The sequence below is a fragment of the Lithobates pipiens genome, unplaced genomic scaffold (genome assembly GCF_037356315.1).
Source record: "Lithobates pipiens isolate NorthernLeopardFrog02 unplaced genomic scaffold, aLitPip1_a1.2 Scaffold_3, whole genome shotgun sequence".
Lineage (NCBI taxonomy): Eukaryota > Metazoa > Chordata > Amphibia > Anura > Ranidae > Lithobates > Lithobates pipiens.
Genome location: NW_027507790.1, coordinates 169,004,316 through 169,029,649, shown reverse-complemented (window position 1 = coordinate 169,029,649; position 25,334 = coordinate 169,004,316). Strand labels below are relative to the sequence as shown.

The window sequence follows — 25,334 nt, the reverse complement described above, 5'->3', positions numbered from 1 at the left end:
TCAGTGTAAAAAGCACTAGGGCTCCTTTCAGGTGCTTTACAGGTGCTTTTTTTTTTTTTTAAGCTAAAGCGCCTGAAAAAAGCCATAGTGTGAAAGGGGTCTCCGTGTGAAAGCACTCTGGCTTTCACATTAGGATTGCAGATGAGGCTTCTTTCAAGCGCTTTACAGGTGCTTTTTTAACGCTAAAGCGCCTGAAAAATGCCCCAGTGTGAAAGGGGTCTAAGGGAGGTCTGGGTTTTACAAACAGCATATTAGTCCACAAGGCTACATTGGGTTTTGCAGATTACCCAGTTAAAGCAGATGAGTAGAGGCCAAGAAAGGCAACAGATTATGCAAATTTCTTTCCTGCAACCTGCAAAGAAAATCGAGAAGATTATAGGTTTCTTTCCTGCAACCAGGAATAAAATACAGGAATCCCTCTGTCGGAGCTATCGTCTTCTCTGACGGGAGCACACAATGATTAATCGCTAGTGGCTACAGCTGTTGGCAATAATTGCATGGTAGTAATCAGACATGCTGGTTGTACCCAAGCTGATCGATGGATCGACTTGGGTACAATCAGCCTGTCCATAGATGGATCAAATTCCTGCCGGTTCAGCAGCTCTTTGGTTGACTTAAATTAGATCATTTTCAAGCAAGAGAGTCCGTATCTGAAAGAACACATTTTCAACATATTATGTGAAGCCGTTTTCTTTCAATTGTTCCACGAGATAAATAAGCTTGATATCCCTGTGCTTACAAGAATAGTCTCTTATCTTATCCCGCTGATATTCTCTCCTTTTTCCCTCAGCTGCAGCAGCCTGTGAACTTCAGCACTGTAAAAGTTTCTGTTAACCTTCCTCTCTAGCTGAGCCAAGACATACAATCAAGGCTGGCACATATTTTACACAGAAAGTGACAGTTTTTGGAACCAAGGAGAGGGAGGACTTTCCAATAAGGGAGGGACTGCTTTGGGCTTCAACAAAATGGCTCCAGCAAGAAGAAACAGGAGCAATACTGGGAGCAATTTACAGCACACACTAATTTTGTTAGCATAAATAATAATGTGAAATGTATGCTCCTTTGTTAACCACTTCAATACAGGGTACTTTCACCCCCTTCCTGCCCAGGCCAACATTAGTCTTTCAGCGCTGTCGCACTTTTAATGACAATTGCGTGTCATGCAACGATGTACCCGTATGACATTTTTATCATTTTTTTGAGGAAGGTTTTTTTTTTTTTTTTTTTTGGTGGTATTTAATCACAACTGGGTTTTTCATTTTTTTCCAAATAGACTAATACGTTTCTGTAACAAAATTTGGGAAATAAGTTATTTTTCTCCATCACTGATGTTTGCTGATGAGGCTGCACTGACAAGCACTAATAGGCTGCACTGATGACACCGACAAGCATCACTGGTGGGCACTGACATGCAGCACTGATTATCAGTGCAGATACCCGCACTGAGCAAAGTCGCTTATGGGCTCTCCTCACACGCTATCAGTGCAAGGAGAGAAATGCCGATAAGTGGCATTTCCAATTTACACTGTGATCAGCTGTGATTAGACACAGCTGATCACATGGTAAAAAGCCTACGTCATAGGCTCTTTTACCAAAATCAGTGATGCGCCGTGTCCGAGGGACACACTGCACCACTGATTGCCGCGTGCACAAGTGGCCTGTTTTGAAGGATGTCCAGTCAGAACGTTGAAAGTACTAAAGAACAATTGGTTGGTTTGTCCTGCATGGGCTCATTTACCTATACAGGTAAACTACTTGGGTTTACTTTAAGGTCACAGGGTACTCTTAGGCCCCATCCACATCTGTACATTTTACTGTGTCCTGCATGCTGTATCTTTGAAACTCTTTCATCAAAACACACACATACTATGGAGTCCAATGGCTGTGAACTTAAAAAGGAAAGTAAACATGCCCAAAATGCAATGCAAAAAAGCACTGCACAAATATGAACTGGCCCCTAAACACCTACCTGGGGTTCCTGGCGATATTGCTGAGGTGAAATAACATGGCTTTCCCCTCTAAATGTACAACTTACACATTTGACACTGTTAGAGGACAGCACATGTAAAAAAAAAATCAAATGTCAGGCACATACAAACTGATTATGCAAAAATGGCTTTCATCAATACTTACGCCACATAATCCGGCATGACAATGGGCTTTGGTATATGTCCTGCTGGAATATATCCGCTAATCAGCTCAGGCCGCATGTCACCAACTTTATTAGCTCGTTGCTGCATTGGGCCATCCAGTACCATATGGTCATTACCCGAAGACACATTGTGCTAAAATAACGAGAAAAACAAAACAAAAAAAACACACCATTAGATGCTAAAACACAGACTGATGTGGTGATCAATGGGCCTTTAAATCACACTTGGATTTTGCGATTAGCAGTAAATTGGAATTCAAGCTTCTTTCACTTCATGGAAACTCCAGTAACAAGATCTGATTTAGCTGGCTACAATAGATTCTATGTAACCACAAAGGCTAGCTACACATGAGACCCTAGTGATATATGTAATAATGCAAACATATAAGTGACAGTGCATAATTAAACATGCTTTAATGAAATTGGCTGCAAAGTAAGACTAGCATGCAAAACGGTGAGACAACATACACAAACAAACATATTGAGAACCTAAAGGCCCATTAAAACGCATCAAGAGACACTTAGATGAGTCCAAAGTGAAAGCCCAGGTAACGGGACTTCCTATTACAGAGGCCGTCAAGTAAACAAGAGATTCTCACTGTATGTAATCTGGTGGCGCTCGTTCCGCCCCCCTACCTGTCCCCTCCGACGGCAGCTAAAATTGAAGTATTGGCATACAACACAAGCACACTATTTGCTGTACAATACACATGCTGGTTCCTGTGATGTTAAAGTGGAGCTACACCCTAAAGTGTCACTTCCGCTCATCGGATTCCCCCCCACAATTGGCACCTTTCAGGGGGGAAGGGGGTGCAGATAGCACTTTCGGGCATAGATAGCCATAGAATATCCGCAGATGCCTGCCCCCCCAACCCACCCGCCCCCCCCCCCATTGTGTTCTGGGAAACACACAGGTCCCAGAACACAACGGGGACCAGTGAAGACGTGCAGCGCGACTTGTGCATGCGCAGTAGGGAACCAGGCAGTTTTGCTTGTTTGGCTCTCTGCTGCTGGCAGGTAAGGGTACCCCATTACCTTCACTTGATGGTGAATATTGTTTCGTTGAATGGAATACACACCTCTGTCGGTCATCCTTGACTGGAAGTCCGAATACCCACCTATTTTGCACCGTTTGAAAAATTACTTTTTTTCACTTTGGACCCATCTAAGTGTCTCTTGACACAGTTTAATGGACATTTAGGTTCTCAATATGTTTATGCATATGTTGTCTCACCATTTTGCATACTAGTCTTGCTTTGCAGGCAATGTCATTAATGTATGTTTAATTGTGCACTGTCACTTTTATATTTGCATTATTACATTTATCACTAGTTACTCAGAGCTGTACTTAAATCCTTATCACTTTCTTTACACAATTTGTCTTATTGTAGTATCAGCAGCTCATCTATTGAGTGTAGCGCAGTATTTTCCTTTTTGTTTTTTACATGCGAACCACCAGTGACAATGCGTAACGTACAGTGCCTTGTGAAAGTATTCGACCCCCTTGAACTTTTCAACCTTTTGCCACATTTCAGGCTTCAAAACAAAGAAAGATATAAACATTTTATTTTTTGTGAAGAATCACCAACAAGTGGGACATAATTGTGAAGTGGAACGAAATCTATTGGATTTTTGAAACTTTTTTAACTAATAAAAAAATGAAAAGTGGGGCTTGCAAAATTATTCGGCCCCCTTGCGTTAATACTTTCTAGGGACACCTTTTGCTGCGATTACAGCTGCAAGTGACTTGGGGTATGTCTCTATCAGTTTTGCACATCGAGAGACTGAAATTATTGCCCATTCTTCCTTGCAAAACAGCTCAAGCTCAGTGAGCTTGGATGGAGAGCGTTTGTGAACAGCAGTTTTCAGCTCTTTCCACAGATTCTCGATTGGATTCAGGTCTGGACTTTGACTTGGCCATTCTAACACCTGGATACGTTTATTTGTGAACCATTCCTTTGTAGATTTTGCTGTATCTTTGGGATCATTGTCTTGTTGGAAGATAAATCTCCGTCCCAGTTTCAGGTCTTTTGCAGACTCCAACAGGTTTTCATCCAAAATGGTCCTGTATTTGGCTGCATCCATCTTCCCCTCAATTTTAACCATCTTCCCTGTCCCTGCTGAAGAAAAGCAGGCCCAAACCATGATGCTGCCACCACCATGTTTGACAGTGGGGATGGTGTGTTGAGGGTGATGAGCTGTGTTGCTTTTACACCAAACATATCGTTTTGCATTGTGGGCAAAAAGCTTGATTTTGGTTTCATCTGACCAGAGCACCTTCTTCCACGTTTGGTGTGTCTCCCAGGTGGCTTGTGGCAAACTTTAGACGAGACTTTTTATGGATATCTTTGAGAAATGGCTTTCTTCTTGCCACTCTTCCATAAAGGCCAGATTTGTGCAGTGTACGACTGATTGTTGCCCTATGGACAGACTCTCCCACCTCAGCTGTAGTTCTCTGCAGTTCATCCAGAGTGATCATGGGCCTCTTGGCTGCATCTCTGATCAGTCTTCTCCTTGTCTGAGATGAAAGTTTAGAGGGACGGCCAGGTCTTGGTAGATTTGCAGTGGTCTGATACTCCTTCCATTTCAAAATGATCGCTTGCACAGTGCTCCTTGGGATGTTTAAAGCTTGGGAAATCTTTTTGTATCCAAATCCGGCTTTAAACTTCTCCACAACAGTATTACGGACCTGCCTGGATTGTTCCTTGGTCTTCATGATGCTCTCTGTGCTTTCAACAGAACCCTGAGACTATCACAGAGCAGGTGCATTTATACAGAGACTTGATTACACACAGGTGGATTCTATTTATCACCATCAGTCATTTAGGACAACATTGGATCATGCAGAGATCCTCGCTGAACTTCTGGAGTGAGTTTGCTGCACTGAAAGTAAAGGGGCTGAATAATTTTGCACGCAACACTTTTCAGTTTATTTGCTAAAAAAGTTTAAAATATGCAATAGATTTCGTTCCACTTCACAATTGTGTCCCACTTGTTGGTGATTCTTCACAAAAAATTAAAATGTTATATCTTTTTGTTTGAAGCCTGAAATGTGGCAAAAGGGGGAAAAGTTCAAGGGGGCCAAATACTTTCGCAAGGCACTGTAAGTAGCTACTCAAGCTAGTGATTGTGTATCCACCTCTGCCACAGAAAAACAAAATTGCCAGAAAGAAAGGGGGGAAAAAAACAAAAACAAAAAAACAACCTGGGCCCCAAAATCCAAGACTGTACGGGCTGTAATACAATTGTCCTTAACCTTTTCAAGCTCTATATGCTTATCAGACCCACTGAAACAGCAGTATAGACACTCCTGCAACAGAGAACTCAACCCAGAACAAGGGTAACAGGGTCCACGTCAAAAACTTAGCCACATAAACATTATCCAATGGGCATGGTTTACTCATAATGGACATGTTAAAAAAGGAAGATGGCAGAGACATGCCCCTATTTTTCCATGCCCATTATAAAAGACTAGTAGAGACTGACAAACTATTACAAAGACTGTTGGAGGATAACTATCAAAATTCAGCAAAATGCTTCCCTTTTTTCCTTCTAGTTCTATGAACAGCAAGCTGACGGTCTAAGGATAATTCCCACAAACACTGCTGCTGTTGAGTGCTGTCAGTTTTTCACTATGCATAGCCAGCCACTAATAGGCAGTCTGGGCGTGAATTGAGGGAAAGAGCGAGTATCTGAGAGATCATTGTTACCATTTACAAAGAACACTTAAAATGGCTTGATCGGCAGGATCAACAGGTATTTTAATTATATTCCTGAGAGCATTTTTTTCAAAATACTTAAAACTGTTATAATACCCTCCATCACATATACTACTTTAGCCAATGTCTATAGTTTAAGAGACAATTCCCACATGTTGAAGGACTAACACATCACTCACAACAGGTTGGACTTGATGAATGGAGACTGCAAAACATACTCAAGCAAGGCTTGTGCCAAATTTCTACACGAAAATATTAGCACATGGCAGTCTTACCACAAATCATCTAATAAACTTATAATTTACTAATATACAGTTTTTGATTGTAGACCATAGAAATAAGACTTTATAGCAAACAAAAAAGGTAAAATCTGAGGATTCATTCTAAAGCCTCATACACACGATAGGACTTTGTACAAACTTTCCCTTGGATTTTTGTACAAAGGGCGTCGGCCCTGAACTTGTATTGCATACACACAGCAGGACTTTTTCAGCCAACTTTCACCAAATCATGTGGTTTTTCTGCTCTTTACCGCCACCTTTGGTCAACTTCTGTATTGTTGGCTGATCTTTTGCATTGGTTCTGAGCATGTCTGTTTGTACTTTGTACAAAAGTCCTATGGTTTTCTGTACACACGATCAGACTTTGCTCCATCGGACTTTTGTTGCCAGAAAGTTTGTCCGTTCGCACAGCCAACAAAAGTCAGATGAAAACCAAAAAAGTTTGTCCGATGGAGCGTACACACAGTCGGATGTTGCTCCAAAACAGCTAATTTGCATGTTTGTTGTCAAAAAGTCTGATCGTGTGTATGGGCCTTTAGATTGACATACATTACTAAAGAACTTCAAATGTTTGTCCCATAAAATACAACTATGGAGAGTTCTCCTTATGAGGATTGATTTTCTTTGGTTTCTTCATAAAATTTTTGGCTCTGTATGCCACCAAAATAAAAGTAAAATGAAACAATCCAAATTAATTTGAAGTGTAGACTTTCAGCTTTATTTCAAGGGGTTGAACATAAATATCAAGTACAAATTTTAGGAACTGCAACCATTTTTTATACACAGCCCCCCCTTTTTTTCCAGGGACTCAAATGTACAGTATTTGGACAAATTAATAAAACGTTAATTTTAATAAATTTGTTGAGAATCAGTCCTGCCACAAACTTCAACCATTCTGGAATTACCCAACAAATTACTACCTACACCCTGGAATACTCCCCTAAGCAACTTTTATTACACATATCGACCCCACCCAAATGCTCATACCTAAGATCCTTAACCATGCACATGATCATGGCAGCAAACATGTGCGTCCCCACCAAATGGAAATCCATGGAACCACCTTCCTTAAAAGACTGGTTCCGACTCATTAACAAAACAGCGGAAATGGAGGAATTAATCCACCAGCCAAGAGACACCCCCTTCAAAATTCACTCAAATATGGTCATGATGGTTACACTTCCGTACAACTAATGAATACTGTAACATTCTTACATAATATAGTGGGAGCTATGGTGAAACAATTGAGAACCACGACAATAACTACACGAGATAGGCTCAACCTTCCATAAACACCCCCTACTCCACATATCAAACCTGATACTAAATTATCTTCCTTCTATGCACATCATACAGCTAATGTGCAGAAAAATTAAACCCCATCAACTACGGTTATAGACAATCGAATACCGATAACCTCAAGCCACACCTGTTTATTCTTTTTATGTTTTTCAAACCTCAATAAAAACGTTTAACAAAATTTGTTGAGAATCCTTTACCGGTAATGACTGCCTGAAGTCTCAAACCCTGATGCTTTGGCAGTCTATCTGCAGCTGTCTTCAGTTGCTCTTTGTGAGTCTTTCTGCCTTTAGGTCTTGAAGTTGAATATTCTGCTTTTCCTTCAAAAGCTCCTGGGTTGCTTTTGCAGTGTGTTTTGGATCATTGTCTATCTGTACTGTGAAGCGCAGTCCAAACAACTTTGCTGCATTTGGCTGAATCTGGGCTGACAGTATATCTCTAAACACTGCAGATTTCCTCTGGCTGCTTTTGTCACATCATCAATAAACGACACCAATGACCCAGTGCCACTGGAAGCCATGCACGCCCATGCTATCACACTGCCTTCACTATGTTTTACTGATGACGTGCTTTGGATCATTAACTGTTCCAAGCCCTCTCCACACTTTTTTCTTCCCGTCATTCTGGTACAGATTAATCTTAGTTTCATCTGTCCAAATAATGCTTTTCCAGAAGTGGTCTGGCTTTTTAGATGTTTTTTGTTTGCAAAGTCTACAGTAATCTGGCTTTTCTATTCTTCAGGCTTATGTATGGTTTGCACCTTGTGGCGAACCCTCTGTGTTTGCCGTTGTGAAGTCTTCACTTGATTGTAGACTTTGATGTTGTGAATGGGTTTTTGTTTACCAGAGAGAGGATCCTACAATCTGTTGTCTTCAATGGATGTCCAGGCCTTTTTATGTTGCTGAGCTTACCAGGGCATTCTTCTTTCCTCAATGTACCAAACTGTTGATTTGACCACTTCTAATATTGCTGCTATCTCTCTGATGGATTGGTTTCATTTTTGAAGCCTTACAATTGCCTGTTTCACTTGCATGGACAGCTCATTTGAACGCATGATGTAGGTCCACAGCAATAGCTTTCAAATACCACACTTAGAATCAACTCCAAACCTTTTACCTGCTTAACCACTTGCCGACTGTGTTGCGTACATTTACTACACTATCCATCGGATTCATTCCAGAACAGATCAATCTTCAGGTCTAGGCTAATAATTTATGGTTTAGACCCGCTGATCGGTTCTAGTGAATGAAATCCTTCCCTGCCTGTAAGTGTAAACACAGGCAGGGGAAGTGATGTCATCTCCCCTCGTGGAACTCTTTTCATTCCAGAGAGAAGAGGAGACATCTCACAGCACGTTGCACCAACACTACACTGACACCAGTACACGTAGGTACATGTCACCCCCGGATCGCCCCCCCCCCCAGTTAACCCCTTTACTCCCCGTCAGTGTCACCCAGTGCAGTTGTCAGATTTTTCACCGATCACTGTACTGGTGTCATTTGTGACACTAATCAGCATTAGGGCAGTTAATGGTAGGCCCAGGTAACTTTAGGGCACCCCCCCCAATAAAGGTTTAACCCCTTGATCACCCAGTCACCAGTGATCACGGTGTTAGTGTTACAGGTGACATGGGTGAAATAAGTTGGGTTTTATGGTGTCAGTTAGGGTTTGCATCACCCCAGGCATCGTCAGATTTGTGCCAGTAGCTCCAACACCCACGCACACACCATACCACTCATTTAGTAGTATAGTGTCTGAACGGATCAATAGCTGATCTGATCAGATCTATACTAGCATCTCCAGTATTTTAGGGTTCCCAAAAACAATTCGTCAGCGTGATTAGCCCATATATCTGCTAGCACCTGCATTTAGCCCCTCCGAGTGCAGTATCAATTGATCACCCAAATTCGGGTAAGCCAGCTAGTCCTTCTCTGGTGGCTGTGGTCTCCGACCCTTCGGTCCGGGAGATTTCTTTCCTTCCTCTCCATTGGACGATGATCACAATGGACGCCAGCCTGACCGGTTGGGGGTGGGGGGGGGTGGGGGAAAGAGTTCTGGGAGTACACTCAGCCCAGGGCCTTTGGTCGCAGGCAGAATCACAACTGCCGATCAATGTGCTCGAGCTTCGGGTGATCAGGCTGTGCTTCTCCATGGTTAAGGAGGCTACAAGGGCATCCGATCAGGACCCAGTCAGACAACGCTACAGCAGTGGCATACATCAACCATCAAGGATGAACAAGGAGCTCAGCTGCAGCACAGGAGGTTGCTCACATTCTCCAGTGGGCAGAGCGGCACGTGCCGGCCCTGTCGGCCGTATATATTCCGGGCGTAGAAAACTGTCAGGCGGACTACTTATGTCCTCAGATGCTGGACCCAGGGGAATGATTGTTGCATCCGGATGCATTCCAGCTCAGTATGACTGGTGGCAAATGTTCCTTGGCGGCTGCCGATGCGAGAGGACCTTCTATCGCAGGGTCAGATACTTCATCCTGCTTTACAGTCGCTGGTTTTAAACGGCATGGCTGTTGAAAATCAGGTGCTAAAGGGACCGAGGTCAGACTCGGTAATTTTCACTATGCTGAGGACACAGAAGTCTTCTTCTCGAAAGATTTATCATTGTACATGGAAATCTTACATCTCCATGTGCGAGGAGATGGGGTGGCGTCCGCACTTATATAGTTTCCAGGATCCTGCTGTTTTTGCACCGAGGAGTAGATCAGAAACTTGCCTTAAGCACCATCAAGGGACATGATGGTGCCTTGGCTGCCTTTTTCCAATGTCCCTTGGTGACTCACTCATTGGTGGGTACTTTTGTGGAAGGGATTCAACATGTAGTCCCTCCAGTTCGACCTCCACTACCTCAGTGGGATCTGAATCTGGTGCTATCGGCGCTTCAGAAACTGCCATTTGAAAACATTAGGGATAAAACTGAGATTTGTCCCATTTTGACAATCTCCTTTTGTAGGACTCGAGTGTGAAATCGAGCGTATGGTACCGCTTCGAAAATGGCTACCACGAGGCCCAGAACTCGCATGCAGAAGCATAGTGATGACCACCTGCGGTTTACCAACAACCTCACCGCAGCTTGAAGAGTCTGCAGCTTGTCTGAAGGGATAAAAACTCTCGCTTCTGAGGAGTCCAACAGTAAGCCCAGGTACTCCAGGCGTTCAGTCTGCACTAACACCGCCTTCTTTAGGTTCAGCACCCAACCAAACTACCGGAGAGTCTGCATGGCGATCGCTACATCCTCCCTTAATTCTGAGGCGGAAGCTGCTCTCGGAAGGAAGTCGTCTAGGTACCCACGATTGCGATCCCACGTTGCCTTAACAGTGCCAGAATTGGAGCTAACACCTTGGTAAAGACTCGGGATGCTGACACCAGTCCAAAAGGGAGAGCCACTGATGCAGAGCAGGGGGACCGTATCCAGGGCCGCATCACAGACCTACTTAAGGCCATGCACCAACTGATCTGCCAGCTCTACGCAGACCAGGGGAGACTGTTGCTTCTCCAATTCATGGTGCAACAACTTTGCCCATTCAGTAAGCGTCTGCGACACCAAGGTCGTGGCCAGCACAGGTCGTAATGCTGACCCCACTACCGTAAATATGGACCAAGCTACTGCTTCGGCCCTTCTGTCGGCAGGGTTCTTGAAGGCAGGAGTCCCTTCTACCAGAATCGTGGTTACTTTATTTAACCTGGATACCGGGGGTGAATGACCGGAGGAGACGTCCATTTTTTCAGGAGGCAAAAGGGGTAACGCACAGTCATTCTTCTTGGGACTGAAAAGGCCCGCTGCGGGCTTCCCCATTCCTTGTAGATGAACTTATCAAAATAAGTTAAATACGGAAACACCTTAGGCGTGCGGGCCATTTTGCAAGACCCAAAAGGGACCGCCACCTCAGCAGAAGTTCCTGCTGCATCCTGTATCTTCAGGGTATCCAGCACCACAGTAATAAAGTGCTCCTACTAGTCAGTCTCACTGTCCGAACGGTGCTGGTATGCATTCTCCGACACGTCAGAACAGGGGCTGCCAGTCACTGCGGGGCCCGAGTCTGAATCAGAGCTCTCCCCAGAAGACGGGGAGCAGGGGGTGTTTTTTACCCCCCTTGCACCCACATGCCGCTTCCACCCTGGCAACAAAGCTCTCCAGGACCACCGACAGAGCGTCCAAGGGCACCAAAGTTTTAGCAGGTGAGCCAGTTGCAATAACAGGGATGTCTGGGGAAGAAGCGTTAGCTTCTGACTCCATGCTGACCAACCCTCATTAGCCTGTCACAACTTAGGGACTTAAGACAAGGTACACAAATCCCACCCTCCTAGCAGACGGAGGGGCCCCCCTGCAGGACTTACCACCCTAACTGAGTGCTGCGATGTGCTTCCACTGACCGCTCTGCCCTGTGTCAATCACAAAGTGCCCAGAGTAAAAACCGTGCTGTTCTGAGGTAAACAAACAAACAGACACCAGCACTAGAGGTAAACCGCACTGAGGCTACAAGAAAATGGCCACCGGCCATCCTAGCAAAAATCACCAAGAAAATGGCTGCCGAACCTTCTAGAAAATGCCTGACGGCACAAACAATGCATAAGACTACAAGAAAATGGCGGCGGCCTCTCCTCATGTAAAACAGCCCAAACAACTCACAGTTTAGCAAAAAAGGGGCAGAAAAGAAAACAGAACAGCCAGCGCAGAACCTTGCCAAAGCCTGGAGCCCCCCCGGAGGACCCCCAGCCAGGTACATACACAACACCTCATGCCCAGTCACACAGCGGTCCCAGCAGGGCAAGGAGGGAATGAGGGACAGGGAAAGAGGAAAGGGAGAGTGAGAGACCCCCTAGTTGACCTCCCAGGGAATGCCCAGCTGCTCTATCCAGCACAGGCAGGGAGAGCCGTACTTACCCCTCCTGTCGGGATTGCTGGACGCATTCCACCACAGACTCATCACCCGAGCAGTATGGGATGGCTGCTGGCCACAGCACACTGACATGGACAGCAGTAACCCAGTTATATGTGTGCCCCGGAGCATATAGCTCACCAGCCGCCCCTGGAGCAGAAGGGGCATGTCGTGGCCGACCAAGCGTGTAGGGTCTGCTCATGCTCCATGGCCAGGCTGGGGAGACTACAAGGATCTATATTATGCAGCCTGTCACCCAGCCCGATTGAATGTAGATCACAGGATCAAAATTGTAGAAAAAAAAATGAAAAAATTCCCAGGACCAAGAGAGTCAGGTCCTTCTCCTACACTAGGCAGAAAAAAACTGGATCTGCAGGAAGCAGGGTGAGGGGTTATAGCCAGAGGGACCACCCCCTGAGTGGTGCTGTGCTGTCTTGCTGTTTTAACATGTGTTACATGTTCTGCCTAGTCCTCTCCTGAAGGTGGCGTGATAACCTTAAGGTCAAGAATTAAAAAGGAGCTGTGTCCGTCAATGAACGAAACAGAAATCTTCTTTTCAAAATTTTTCGGTCTTTTTTCATTTATATATCGCAAAAAATAAAGACTGCAGAGGTGATCAAATACCACCAAAAGAAAACTCTATTTGTGGGAAAAATAGGACAGAAATTTTGTTTGGGTGCAGCACCGCATGACCGCGCAATTACCAGTTAAAGCAGCGCAGTGCTCTGGTCAGGAAGAGAGTAAAACCTTCCGGGGCTGAAGTGGTTAATTTATGAAGAAATAATGAAGGCGTAGCCCACACCTGGCCATGAAATAGCTTTTGATTTAATTGCCCAATTACTGTTGGTCCCTTGAAAAAGCGGGGATGACTTTTAAGAGCTCTAATTCCTAAAACCTTCCTCTGATTTGGATGTACATACCCTCAAATTAAACTATAGCTTGAATATATTTTTGGGTAAATACCTGAAAAGGTAAAAAATTGTGCTTGTGTCCAATTACACCTATCTGCACATTTTAATTTCAGCTGGGAGCTAAAAGTATACAGTATGTCCACCAAAAACATCCCCACACTCAGATAGCATGGGGTTGGGCTGGAACCCCCGTCAGGTGTTTACGGGTATCCTAGTCTCTATTATTGAGATTTACTTTCACCTCCTGTCTTGCCAACGTTTTACCAGAAAGAAAGTGAAGGTGATCCTACAACACAGACAGAAAACCTGAACGTGGCACATCCATAGTCATTTCCTTCCCGTCGCAAAAGCATTTGAACCAGTCATAAAAGCATTATCTGCTCATGGCTTCCATCCCGTGCACTTGCACCAACATTTCATGCGTCTCCGGCACCATGTTCCCCAATTTGTAGCAGAACTTGATGTTGCACTGTGACCCTACCTCTCACGCTGATTACAATCAACTGTCCGCAGTGGGTTTACCCTGATGGTCACATGTGCCACACTAGGTGGCGCTTCTTAAAGTCACTCTGGATAGCCATGTGCATGCGCGTGCACAAGGGTGCTGTTAGAAATCAGGAGGCCCTGTACAGCCTCTACTGGACAGGCGCCCCCCCACAAAAAAAATATCAAATATGTTTTTTGTTAAAATGCCATGGTCGTGATGCTATGCTTTGCAGCCATGGCAGAAATTTTACCTTCATTAAACAGTGACTTCCCTTTGAGGCACCCCAGGCACTCAGGAGGATAATTTTTTTTTCTTTCAATGAACACAAGGTTCCGTCTAAGTAAATGACATCACAATCTCCACCTCGGCCAATTGGTGACTTTTTTTTTTTTTTTTTTTTAAGTACATAGAGGGAGCACCCACCAGAAGAGGATGCCACTGCATGCATGTAGCAAGTAAAAAAAGTAAAATTATAGATTCACCATTGGTCACAAGAAAGGAAGCATCTGCATAATTTGTTTTAGCCAAGCTGGCCTAAAGTAACGGTATAAAGTAATCTCATTCCTGGAGTCCTTCTTTAAATCTCTCTAAAGTTGCCCATAAAAAAAGGAGTAATTTTTATTATCCATTCAACTAGAGGGCTGATTAAAAAAAAAAAAAAAAAAAAAAAAAGGGACCCAATTACCACACACACACACACACACACACACGGTGGTTGGGGGAATCCTTCCCAGAGTCTTTGTATTTTGACAGTGGGGAGACTTCCCTGCCGTCAGTATACAGTGACTTATCTACAGTATATCGACTTCTTTACAACCTCCCTACCCATACATGGATGGAAATTTCAGCCAAACCCTGCTGAACCAGCTGAATTGTGACCCATGTATGGCTGGCTTAACAGGGATAGCAATAAAAACCCAACAGTCCTCCTTATTTTTCCCCATTCTAAAAAGTTCTAAGCTTGACTAGCATTTTAATATCATTTGGCTTTTTCAAATTTTTTATTTTTTTTTATCTTCCCAGAAACAAAAAAAAATAAAAATAATCAGATCTCTCTCTCCATAAATCACAACCATTGAAAGACTTCCCTATCTTTTGTCTGCCAGGAGCAACTGTAATCTCCCTGTGTCCTTACACATACACAATTGGTGCAGGTTGAGGTGGCAGAACCCTGCACCTTTCCACAACCAATATGAAACAAATGCCAAGGAACCCTAGAAGTATTTGTGCACTAGCAAAAAGTCATTATAACTTAGTTAGTTCATATATGCTAAATTGTCACAAGCAAATCATCGTATACATCATCTGTATATACTGGGTTCAGAAGACACTGAACATAAAGACCCAACTAATCAGCAGGTGACTGCAGCATGAGTACTGTACAAGAAGGAACAAGTCTAGCACTGACTAGGTTACATTCCTACAAGCCTATCTCCCCCTGCTGATGTGCCGCACATTCCTGGGAGTAATTACTATTCTCATGTTCCAGGTATATACAGTCCAGACTAAAAGCTGCAAGATTGTTCACTGGTCATTAACGTATTTGTAGAGCATCCCCCATGATACATCTCAGTGCATATTCAGGTACTGACACACTGTAAAAATCACCCACTTGTGACACCAGCCAGCAGCTTACATGACGCATATAAAGGCTTGGAGATTTTATTTGAACATTAGATTTGCACAAACATTAAAATGCAAAAAGTAGCAGGATTATACTGTATATATGCATATCGACATGCATAACATTTATAGAATGCTAGGATTTAATCAGTATCATTCAAGGATCTATTGCAAATTGTTTTAGCACAGTACTGAACAGGAGTGGTTTGTTTATTAAGAGGGTAATGCAAAAGGGGCACAAAAAAACACAGATCTACTCTATAGTTTTTTTTTTTTCTTTTTCATTTTTAAACAGAGCTGAACACAGCACCATTGTAGCCAATAGGGGAGATTTACTGAATGGTAGTCAATCAACTTTGCTTTGACAATAAAACCTGGAAGCGGTTTGGTTTCTGTGCAGGACTGCACCAGATTTTGTACTCTCCAGTTTTAGTAAATCGACCCCTAGGTATCCATACACATACCAGTGTTTAGCTCTACTTTAGAGCAGCGTTCAGAGGTGTTAAAAAAAAAAACGCAAAAAAACATTGGTCTAGATGAGGATGTTGGCATACTGAACTCCTGAGTGCGTGTACACATGTATAAATACATACACAAATGTATTGTAGTGAATGAAGAATTACGGTATACTGTATGGAGGTATTCACGTTTAAACGTGCCATTACATGGTTTCTGGTCAGCTTTTGGCAGCAAGATCCAGCGTTAATATAAGTATTTTAACTACACCCATGTGCAGGCCCCAAACAGTGCTCATTTCAGACATATGGTGGTGACTGCGAAAGGGTTTGCTCCCCTATGCGATGACAGGCTATGCCAAAATACCATTAGGCTGGTAGGTTTATTGTTATTACCTGCACGCTTAAGGTCAATAAATTAAGCTCATTATATTGTCAACTTGATACAGTTCAAGTCACCTCTATACCCATTTTATCAGTGGTACAAATCAGAATTGGATGAATAACTTGTTTTGTGCTCTAAACTAAAAGGGAATGACTGTATGTTTGTCAGTATAAAACATTGCTGGTGACAGGCAAACCAAAAAGGTAAAGCAATGACAAGGGGGGTTTACCTTGTGGGCGTGCTTCCGAGTCCAGCATTCGGCATCCATAGACACCGAATGCAGGACTCGGCTAATTAGATTTGATTGACAGCAGCGGGAGCCAATAGCTGCTCTGCTATCAATCTATCCAATCAACAGCGACTGAGAACCATCTAGCAGAGAGAAGGCGCGTCCCCCATGAGACAAGTTCCAGGGTTCAGGTAAGTAAACCGAGGGGTGGTCGCTGACAGGTGTTTTTTCACCTTAATACATAGGATGCATTAAGGTGAATAAACACAAACCTTTACAACCCCTTTAAGTTCATTATTGAACAACCACTCTCGGTCACTCCAAAATGTTAATAGGCTTCAAACCTGAATATTTAAGAAAGTAAGTGTGAGGTTTTGGCTATCTTAGGAGAATATCTGTGTGCACAATTATTGGGCAACTATTAGTCTCAGTTCACACTGGGTTGGCTTCAAAGTCACCCGACTCCGAAGGCGCCCACAGCGCGACTTCAGTGTGGCTTGCAAATTACGCCTCCAAGTAATACAGGAACCTTTTTCTATGGCTACTTTCACACTGGGGCGGTGAGGGCTGTATCAATAAAGCGCTGCTAGTTTCAGCGGCACTTTACAGTGATTTTAGCGCCACTTTTTGGCCGATAACGGGGTGCTTTTAACCCTCGCTAGCGGCCGAAAAATGGTTAAAGCGCTGTTTTCAAAGCGCTGCCAATTGATTTCAATGGCAGGGGCGGTTTAGGAGCGGTGTAGTCACCACTCCCACACAGCCCCAAAGATTCTGCTTGCAGGACTTTTTCCTGTTCTGCAAGCACACACCGTCCCAGTGTAAAAGCACTCAGGCTTTCACAATGAGGCTGCAGAAGAGGCAGTTTACAGGCGTTTTTTCAGATGCTATTTTTTTTTGATCAAAAACGCCTGTAAAATGCGTCGCTCTGATTACAATGGTTTCATTACACTGAATGGAGTGCAACTTGTCAGGCAGCTAAGTCACCCGACAGTGTGCAGAATTATGCAACTAAATGAAAAACAAAAATATTCCCATCTGACTTGTTTATTTTCATCTGTGAAAGTGAGAATAATAAACAAACAACTCAGAATTTACAAAATAAACGTTTCAGACATTTCAATTAAATTTTTTTTTTTTCAGGAACCAATATAGCTACCCTTCTTTTCAATAACAGTCATAAGTCTTCCATTCATGGAGACTGTCAGTTTCTTTATCAGTTGATGGCAAACGTTTTGTGCAGCAGCAACCACAGCCTCCCAGACACTGTTCAGAGATGTGTATCGTTTTCCTTCCCCGTAAATCTCCCGTTTAAGGTGGGTCCACAAGTTCTCAATAGTGTTTAGATCAGGTGAGGAAGGGGGCTGCGTCATTATTCTTTCATTTTTAACCACTTAAGGACCAAGCCCATTTCTGACACTTGTTGTTTACAAGTTATTTTTTTTTTGCTAGAAAATTACTTAGAACCCATAAACATACATTATATATATATATATATATATATATATATATATATATATATATATATATATATATATATATATATATATATATATATATATATATATATATATATACACACACACACACACACACATTTTTAGCAGACACAGTACTCGGCGTAACATTATCTAACATGTCATGCTTTAAAATTGTACATGTTCGTAGAACTTTGGTACTTAAAAATCTCCAGAAGGGACACTTTAAAAATTGCTACAGGTTACCAGTTTAGAGTCACATTGGAGGTCTGGGGTAAATTTTGTAAATAAGTAATTTTTCGCGCTGATGATGCCGCACCTATAGGCTGCACTGATGGCCACTGATGAGGTGGCACTTATATTCTGTATTTATGGGCACTGATAAGCACCGATGGGCACCGATAGGTGGAACTGATCTGCATTGATGGGCAGCACTGACTGGCATCACTAATGGGCACTGATTACATTAGAGAGCCAGAGGTTCCAGCAATCAGGGCACTGATCATCAGTGCCCTGATTACATCTAGAACTGTCCCGTGATGAGAATCCTGCTGACAGGCTCTCCTCGTCACACACCGTCAGTTTACATGTGACCGGCTGCGACTGGACACAGCCGATCACATGGTTAAAGAGGCACTTTACAGAGATCGGGGGTCGCACCATGTCATAAGAACATGCGCACCGGAGGTGCGGTGTCCTATGACGTCCACCCAGAACAAGAGCCGCACCGCCCTGCCGTTAGTTGACACTTTTACATTTACACTTGAAAGTAATAATAATAATAATAAATTGAAAAAAAAGAAATGCTTTTTTTCTCCCCAAAGAAAAAAAAACGGGCTCCAGTTCTCCAAGGGCATAGAGTCAAGTGGGTGCCATCTTGCCCTCACTCAACTTCCTGCCCATCAGGCAATCAGAACGGATCATTTCCGTCGCTATTGATGGCTCTGGTAAGTGGCAGATATGACCGGGAAGTCATGGCAGCCATCTGCTGCTATAACCCCGGTGTTTGATGTCAAAGTAGTGACCTATATCCACGGTGGGTGGTGCGGAAGTGGTTAAGGCCTTTACTGGCTAGCCACGCAGTGGAGTACTTTGATGGATGTGATGGAGCATTGTTCTGCATAAATATCATGCTCTTCTTGAAAGATGCAGACTTTTTCCTGTACCACTACTTGCAGAAAATATCTTCTAAAAACTGGCAGTTGGTTTTGAGTCCATCTTCAGCACGAAAAAGGTCCACTTAGCTCATGTCTAATACCAGCCCATACCAGTACCCCACCTACACCTTGCTGGTATCTGAGTCCTAGTGGAGCTCTGTGCCCGTTACTGATCCAGCCACAGGCCCATAAAGAATCACTCTCAGCTCATAAGCCCATGAAATCTGTCTTCAGTTATTTATTGATCCAGTCTTGCCATTTGAACGTATGTGTCTTGTTCAGGGGTGGTTGGGTTTTAGCCTTCCTTACTTTGGCCATGTCTCTGAGCACTGAACATCTTGTACTTCTGGGCACTCCAGGCATGTTACAGTTCTGGAATAGAACAGCACTGAAGGATAATGGGTTCCTGGTAGTTTCACTATTGCTTCTTCCTAAATCTTTGGCAGTTCATTTGCATCTTTTTTTCACATCATGTTTGTGACCCTGTTGAATATATGCTACAAAAACATTTGATGGTTCTGCGATCAAACCCCACTATCTTAGCAATTTCAAGAGTGCCAAATCCCTCTGAAAGACTTTAAAAATGTGAACTTTTCAGAGTCAGTTTTTTTTTAGCCCATTTTGTCTGAAGGAAAAAAGCTTCCCAATAATTATGCACTTTCATATAGGGTGTTGATCTCCTTAGACCACACCCTCTCTCATTACACATCACCCGATATGCTCAATTCCCTAAAGCATTCAAGTTTACACAGCTTAGAGTTGGACAATATGCATAAAAATTATGATTTGGTCAAAATACTAATTTGCCTAGTAACTGTGCACACAGTGTAATTTGTACCATCATCACATAACAAAGTTCTGACACTTGAAATACATGATTTACCAATACTTTCAGTCTATGTATCGGCTATTTTTACCCTAGATCTGTGGTTCCTGACCTCAATACTCTGGTATCCCTAACAGACCACGTTTTGAGAATTTCCCTTAAGCCTCATACACACGATCGGACTTTGTACAAACTTTCCCCTGGACTTTTGTACAATGGACGTTGGCCGTAAGTTTGTATTGCATACACACGACCTGACTTTTTAGGCAAAAAACACGAACGTAGTGACGTTTCAACGTACTGATGAAACTTCAAAAGAGGACGTTCAATTACTCCAGCATCACCTTTGGTCAACTTCTGTATTGTTGTCTGATCTTTTGCATTGGTTCTGAGCATGCATGTTTGTACTTTGTACAAAAGACCGATGGTTTTGTGTACACACTATTGGACTTTGCTCCATCGGACTTATGTTGTCAAAAAGTTTGTCCGTTCGCACAGCCAACAAAAGTCTGATGAAAAACGAAAAAGTTTGTCCGATGGAGCGTACACACGGTCGGATGTTGACCCAAAACAGCTAATTTGCATGTTTGTTGTCAAAAAGTCTGATCGTGTGTAGGGGCTTTAAGACACAATACCTGTCAAGCACCAAGCCATTTAAAGCACCTGTGTAATGGGAAAGACAATCCTGAAAACTATCACCTGTGGGAGTTTTTGGTGACGGTAAAACACTGTCCTAGAGGAACCTATGAACTAATTTTCAGGTTTTGTGAACCTCTCTTAAAATGAATGTGGTATAAAGTGGTAAAAAATGCCCCCCTTACAGAGGTGGCCAGAATGCCACACTTAGGCTGGCCATACATTATATAATTTTCCTTTAGATTTCACAAAATCATAATACGAGGTCACACCTAAACACTTTCAATTTGTATTCAGACAGGCCCTTGCACTACATAGTTAAAGGTAAACCTAAAGGAAACTGAACAAGAAAATTGTTCAATGAATGGCCAGCTTAACAGATCGCTAAAATGATCCTTGTTGCCTCTTGCGGTGGCCCCTGAACTCTGCAGGCATCAACAAATGGGAAGTCAATCAGCCACATCTCAAGGAACCCTTAGCAATGTCTGGAGAAACCCTTTCCTTGGTACCCTGGTTATGAATGGCTGCTATACATTTTCAGCTTCTTGTGTATTGATTTGCACAGGAATCAGCGATATTCAAAATTAGGATTGCACAGATACTAAGCATTTCCATGAGTACTTGTACTCGTGCAAATGCTCAGATACCAGAAACTGATACCTTTGCGGTGCAATTTAAGTCCATACAAAATTAATGTGCTCCAAATCACGCTGCAAAGAATCGCATGTGATTTGAACAGGAATGGAGTTCGATTCCTGTCCAAATCACTTGTAACAGTGGCTTCAAAACTGGGTTCACACAGGAGCAGTGTGGGAAACCATATGCGATTCGGACAGGAATTGCACAGCATTCCTGTTCAAACCGCATGCGTCTTGAGCCCATTTATTTTGTATGGGCTCAAATCGCACAGCAAAAGGTATCGGTATTATTCAAAAATCACAAATTTGGACTTATTTTACCTGTGAGCATAATGCTGGGTTGGTTTTCATGTTATACCAGCACTGGCATATGTACTGGTTGCATATTTTCAACATGACCTGCCAACTTCCAGTTCTCTATATAGCACTTTGATACAGATCATGTAAAATGACCGTAAATTGACTCTATATACTATACCAGGCGGGTGCTAAACAAAACAAAGCCTAAAAAAAAAAAAAAAAAAAAAATGTATATAGGATGGAAAACATGTTTGTCAAGTTTGCTAAAAATATTATAATGAATAATTTATGAGCAGCTCGGGATACACACTGCATGTCTGGACCCGTCTTGTAAGAAAAAAAACTGCAATATATCATCAGGTGCTAAAGCAGCATATGGAAGATATAAAGGGATAACTCTGGGCAAGTACAAATATGTTCCTGAATAATAACACTGTGGAACAGGAAGAACATATTGGACACCAAGGACAGTACTTTGCACTGTATCCAGCATTACATACTTTAAACACACACACACACACACCTTTTTTTTTTTATTATTAGTAATGGAAAGCAAAACTACCCTAACAATCCACATAACCATGAATGATCTATAGCCAGCTTTAAAAGTGGTTGTAAACCCTTACAGACCACTTTTACCTACAGGTAAGCCTAGATTAACCACTTCAGCCCCGGACCATTTTGCTGGCTTAAGACCAGACCACTTTTTGCAATTCGGCACTGCATCGCTTTAACTGACAATTGCGCGGTCGTGCGACGTGGCTCCCAAACAAAATGGACGCCCTTTTTTTCCCCACAAATAGAGCTTTCTTTTGGTTTATTTGATCACCTCCGCGGTTTTTATTTTTTGAGCTATAAACAAAAATAGAGCAACAATTTTGAAAATTTTTTTTTTTACTTTTTGTTATAATAAATATCCCCCAAAAATATATATATATAAAAAAAACATTTTTCCCCCTCAGTTTAGGCCGATACGTATTCTTCTACATTTTTATTTTATTTTTTTTTTTTTTAACAAAAATTATCGCAATAAGCGAATGATTCGTTTGCGCAAAAGTTATAGCGTTTACAAAATAGGGGATATGTTTACGCCATTTTTATTAATTTTTTTTTTTTTTTTTTTTACTAGTAATGGCGGCGATCAGCAATTTTTATTGTGACTACGACATTATGGCGGACACATCGGACATTTTTGACACATTTTTGGGACCATTGTCATTTATACAGCAATCACTGCTATACAAATGCAGTGATCCCTGTGTAAATGACACTGGCAGTGAAGGGGTTAACCAGTGGGAGGCAGTGTAGGGGTTATGTGTTCCTAGGGGCGTGTTACTAACTGTTGGGGGCTGGGCTTTCTTTTAGTGAACACTGATCTCTGCTCCAATCACATCGAGCAGAGATCAGCGTCACTTGTTGCTAGGCAGAACTGGGAGATGCTATTTACAAACGACATCTCCTAGTTCAGCCGCCCCATGAGACTATCGTGGGTATGCCCGCGGTGATCAAGTCTGCGGACGCGCGACCGGACTCACGGGGGTCCCAACCGGTGCCAAATTTAAAGGGACGTACAGGTACACCCATTTGCCTGCCCGTGCCATTCTGCCGACGTACATCGGCGTGCGCCAGTCGGGAAGTGGTTAAGGCTTACCTGTAGGTCCATTAAATATCTCCTAAACCTACACGTTTTAGGAGATATTTGCAAAAGACAGGCACCGATGTCTACGGTGCATGCACCGCAGACAACGGTGCGCAGGTGTACTGAGCATGCCATTTCTAACGGCGACCATGTCGTAAGTGGTGGCTCCCGCGAGCATGCGCAGGAGTGGTGTCATTGCGGGTTCGGCCAGTGCGGAGCAGCGATAACCGGAAGTCACTCCAGGATACATGTCGGCAATGGAGGAGGGGAACAAGGACAGCTGCAGGGGATTCGATCTCAGTTAAGCAATTTATAATGAGCTAGTATGCTATGCGTACTAGCTCATTATGCCTTTGTCTTGCAGAGTGTTTATTTTTTTTCCAGAGGGTTTACTTCCTCTTTAAGTGTCACTATACAATATGCTTATCCTCCCAAAAAAAAATAAAAAATAAAAAAACTACATAATGGACTTAAAGAGGAAGTAAACCCTGATGAGTTAACTTCCTCTTTCATTCCCTGCAAAGGCAAAGCATAATGGACTACTATGCATTGCATAGTAGCCCATTATGTGTCACTTACCTGACACAGGAGCCAGCGAAGTCACCGCTGTCCCCTGTAGTCCGCCGCATCCATCTTCTCGCTGGGTCTCGCAGCTCCGCCGCTGTCATTCGGCGAAGCCGCGATGACGTCACTCCCGCGCAAGCGCACGGGAGCCGAGACGCGCGGCATCTTCGTTATCGAGGATGCCACGCTCAGTGCGCAGTAGACAGCGGTGGCCGTCTTCGGGCAAATATCTCCTAAACCATATAGGTTTGGGAGATATTTCTTGAACCTACAGGTAAGCCTTAATCTAGGCTTACCTGTAGGTCAAAGTGGTTTGTAAGGGTTTACATCCACTTTAAAGCAGAGTTCCGGACAAAGAAGATGGGGTGAGGCTGCGCTACGGATTTAACTCTTCAAAGGATGCCTTTTTATATGCGGTGGGGTTAAAGCTGCCTCTACAATTTATTCCCCCTGCAGACGGAATATGTATGGAATTAGAAAAACAAGTAGAAGTGGCTTTGGCTCCTATTAGCTCAAGATGGAAAAAACTTTTTTTATAAATATACTATACAAAGGCTGTTTTATGAGGTAAATGCAAAGCTGTACATGTAAGAAAAATAAATACTAAAAAGAAAATAAATTAATAAAGAAAAAATTGAAAACGATTTTTTTTATAAAAACCGTGTTGGAACCTCTGCTGGGTATTGGTAAACACTGGAAAATGTGTATATTGAACCCTCTAGTGTGTTAGACCCACAAAATGTCTAAATACATCCAATCACCTTATATATCATAGCACGTGAAGTGGTTGTTTACATCTTAAATAAAATAAAACATCCTCAAAAGAAAAATACAAAAAAAATTTGAAAAAAATATATTTAAAACTTATAAAAATTAGATCTGGATGACGTCTTGATGAGGAAACGCGTAGGGCGTGGCCATAAGATGTACACATTTTCCATATCGGTCGGGTCCGCACTAATCAGTGGCTGCTGCAGTGATTACTGCCTGTTACTTTTTAAATGAATGCGAGTACATCTTTTTATCAAATAAACTAGAGTTTACAAACAATATTGTGCTATGTACACTTAAAAAAAATAAAAAAAATTCATTAATTTTTTTTCTTTATTAATTTATTTTCTTTTTAGTATTTAGTATAATTTTTCTTACATGTACAGTTTTGCATTTACCTCATAAAACAGCCTTTGTACAGTATACTTATAATAAAACTTTTTTCTATCTTGAGCTAATAGGGGCCAGCTTCACTTCTACTTGGTTTTTCTAATTACAGCAGAGTTCCGACTAAAAAAAAAAAAAAAAAAAAAAAAAAAAAAAAAAAAAAATTGAAGTCAGCAGCTACAAATACTGCAGCTGATGACTTTTATTAAATCGGACACTTACCTGTCCCAGGGTCCAGTGATGTGGGGGAACAAAGCCCCGCTCGTCTCCCCCTCCTCTCTGTGGCACCGGCATTGTCACTGTTGGAGCTCAGCTGTGGTTTCACAGCCGGGCACTCACTGTGACTGCGCTCTGTGACTGGCCGGACAATCATCTGGGACCTGTGGCGTGTCACAGATGATTGCTGAGAAGGAGGGGGGAGAGGTGAACTTACTTCCGGCGCCGCGGAAGTGGGAGTTGGAACCCTCTAAAAATAGGGTTTCCGCCCCCCTCCTCAAAAATATGACAT

The 25,334-nt window shown here is 42.7% G+C and overlaps 1 protein-coding gene across 2 annotated transcripts in view; it reads right to left on the bottom strand.

The window, feature by feature from the left end:
• The window catches only part of MARVELD2 (MARVEL domain containing 2), a 50,424-nt gene that overhangs the window by 8,549 nt on the left and 16,541 nt on the right, over window positions 1-25,334 (bottom strand). For both annotated transcript variants that reach the window (XM_077462474.1, XM_077462475.1), the window contains exon 4: window positions 2,134-2,285. In XM_077462474.1, coding sequence (XP_077318600.1) covers window positions 2,134-2,285 — 152 coding nt within the window. The remainder of the gene's footprint in view (window positions 1-2,133; window positions 2,286-25,334) is intronic.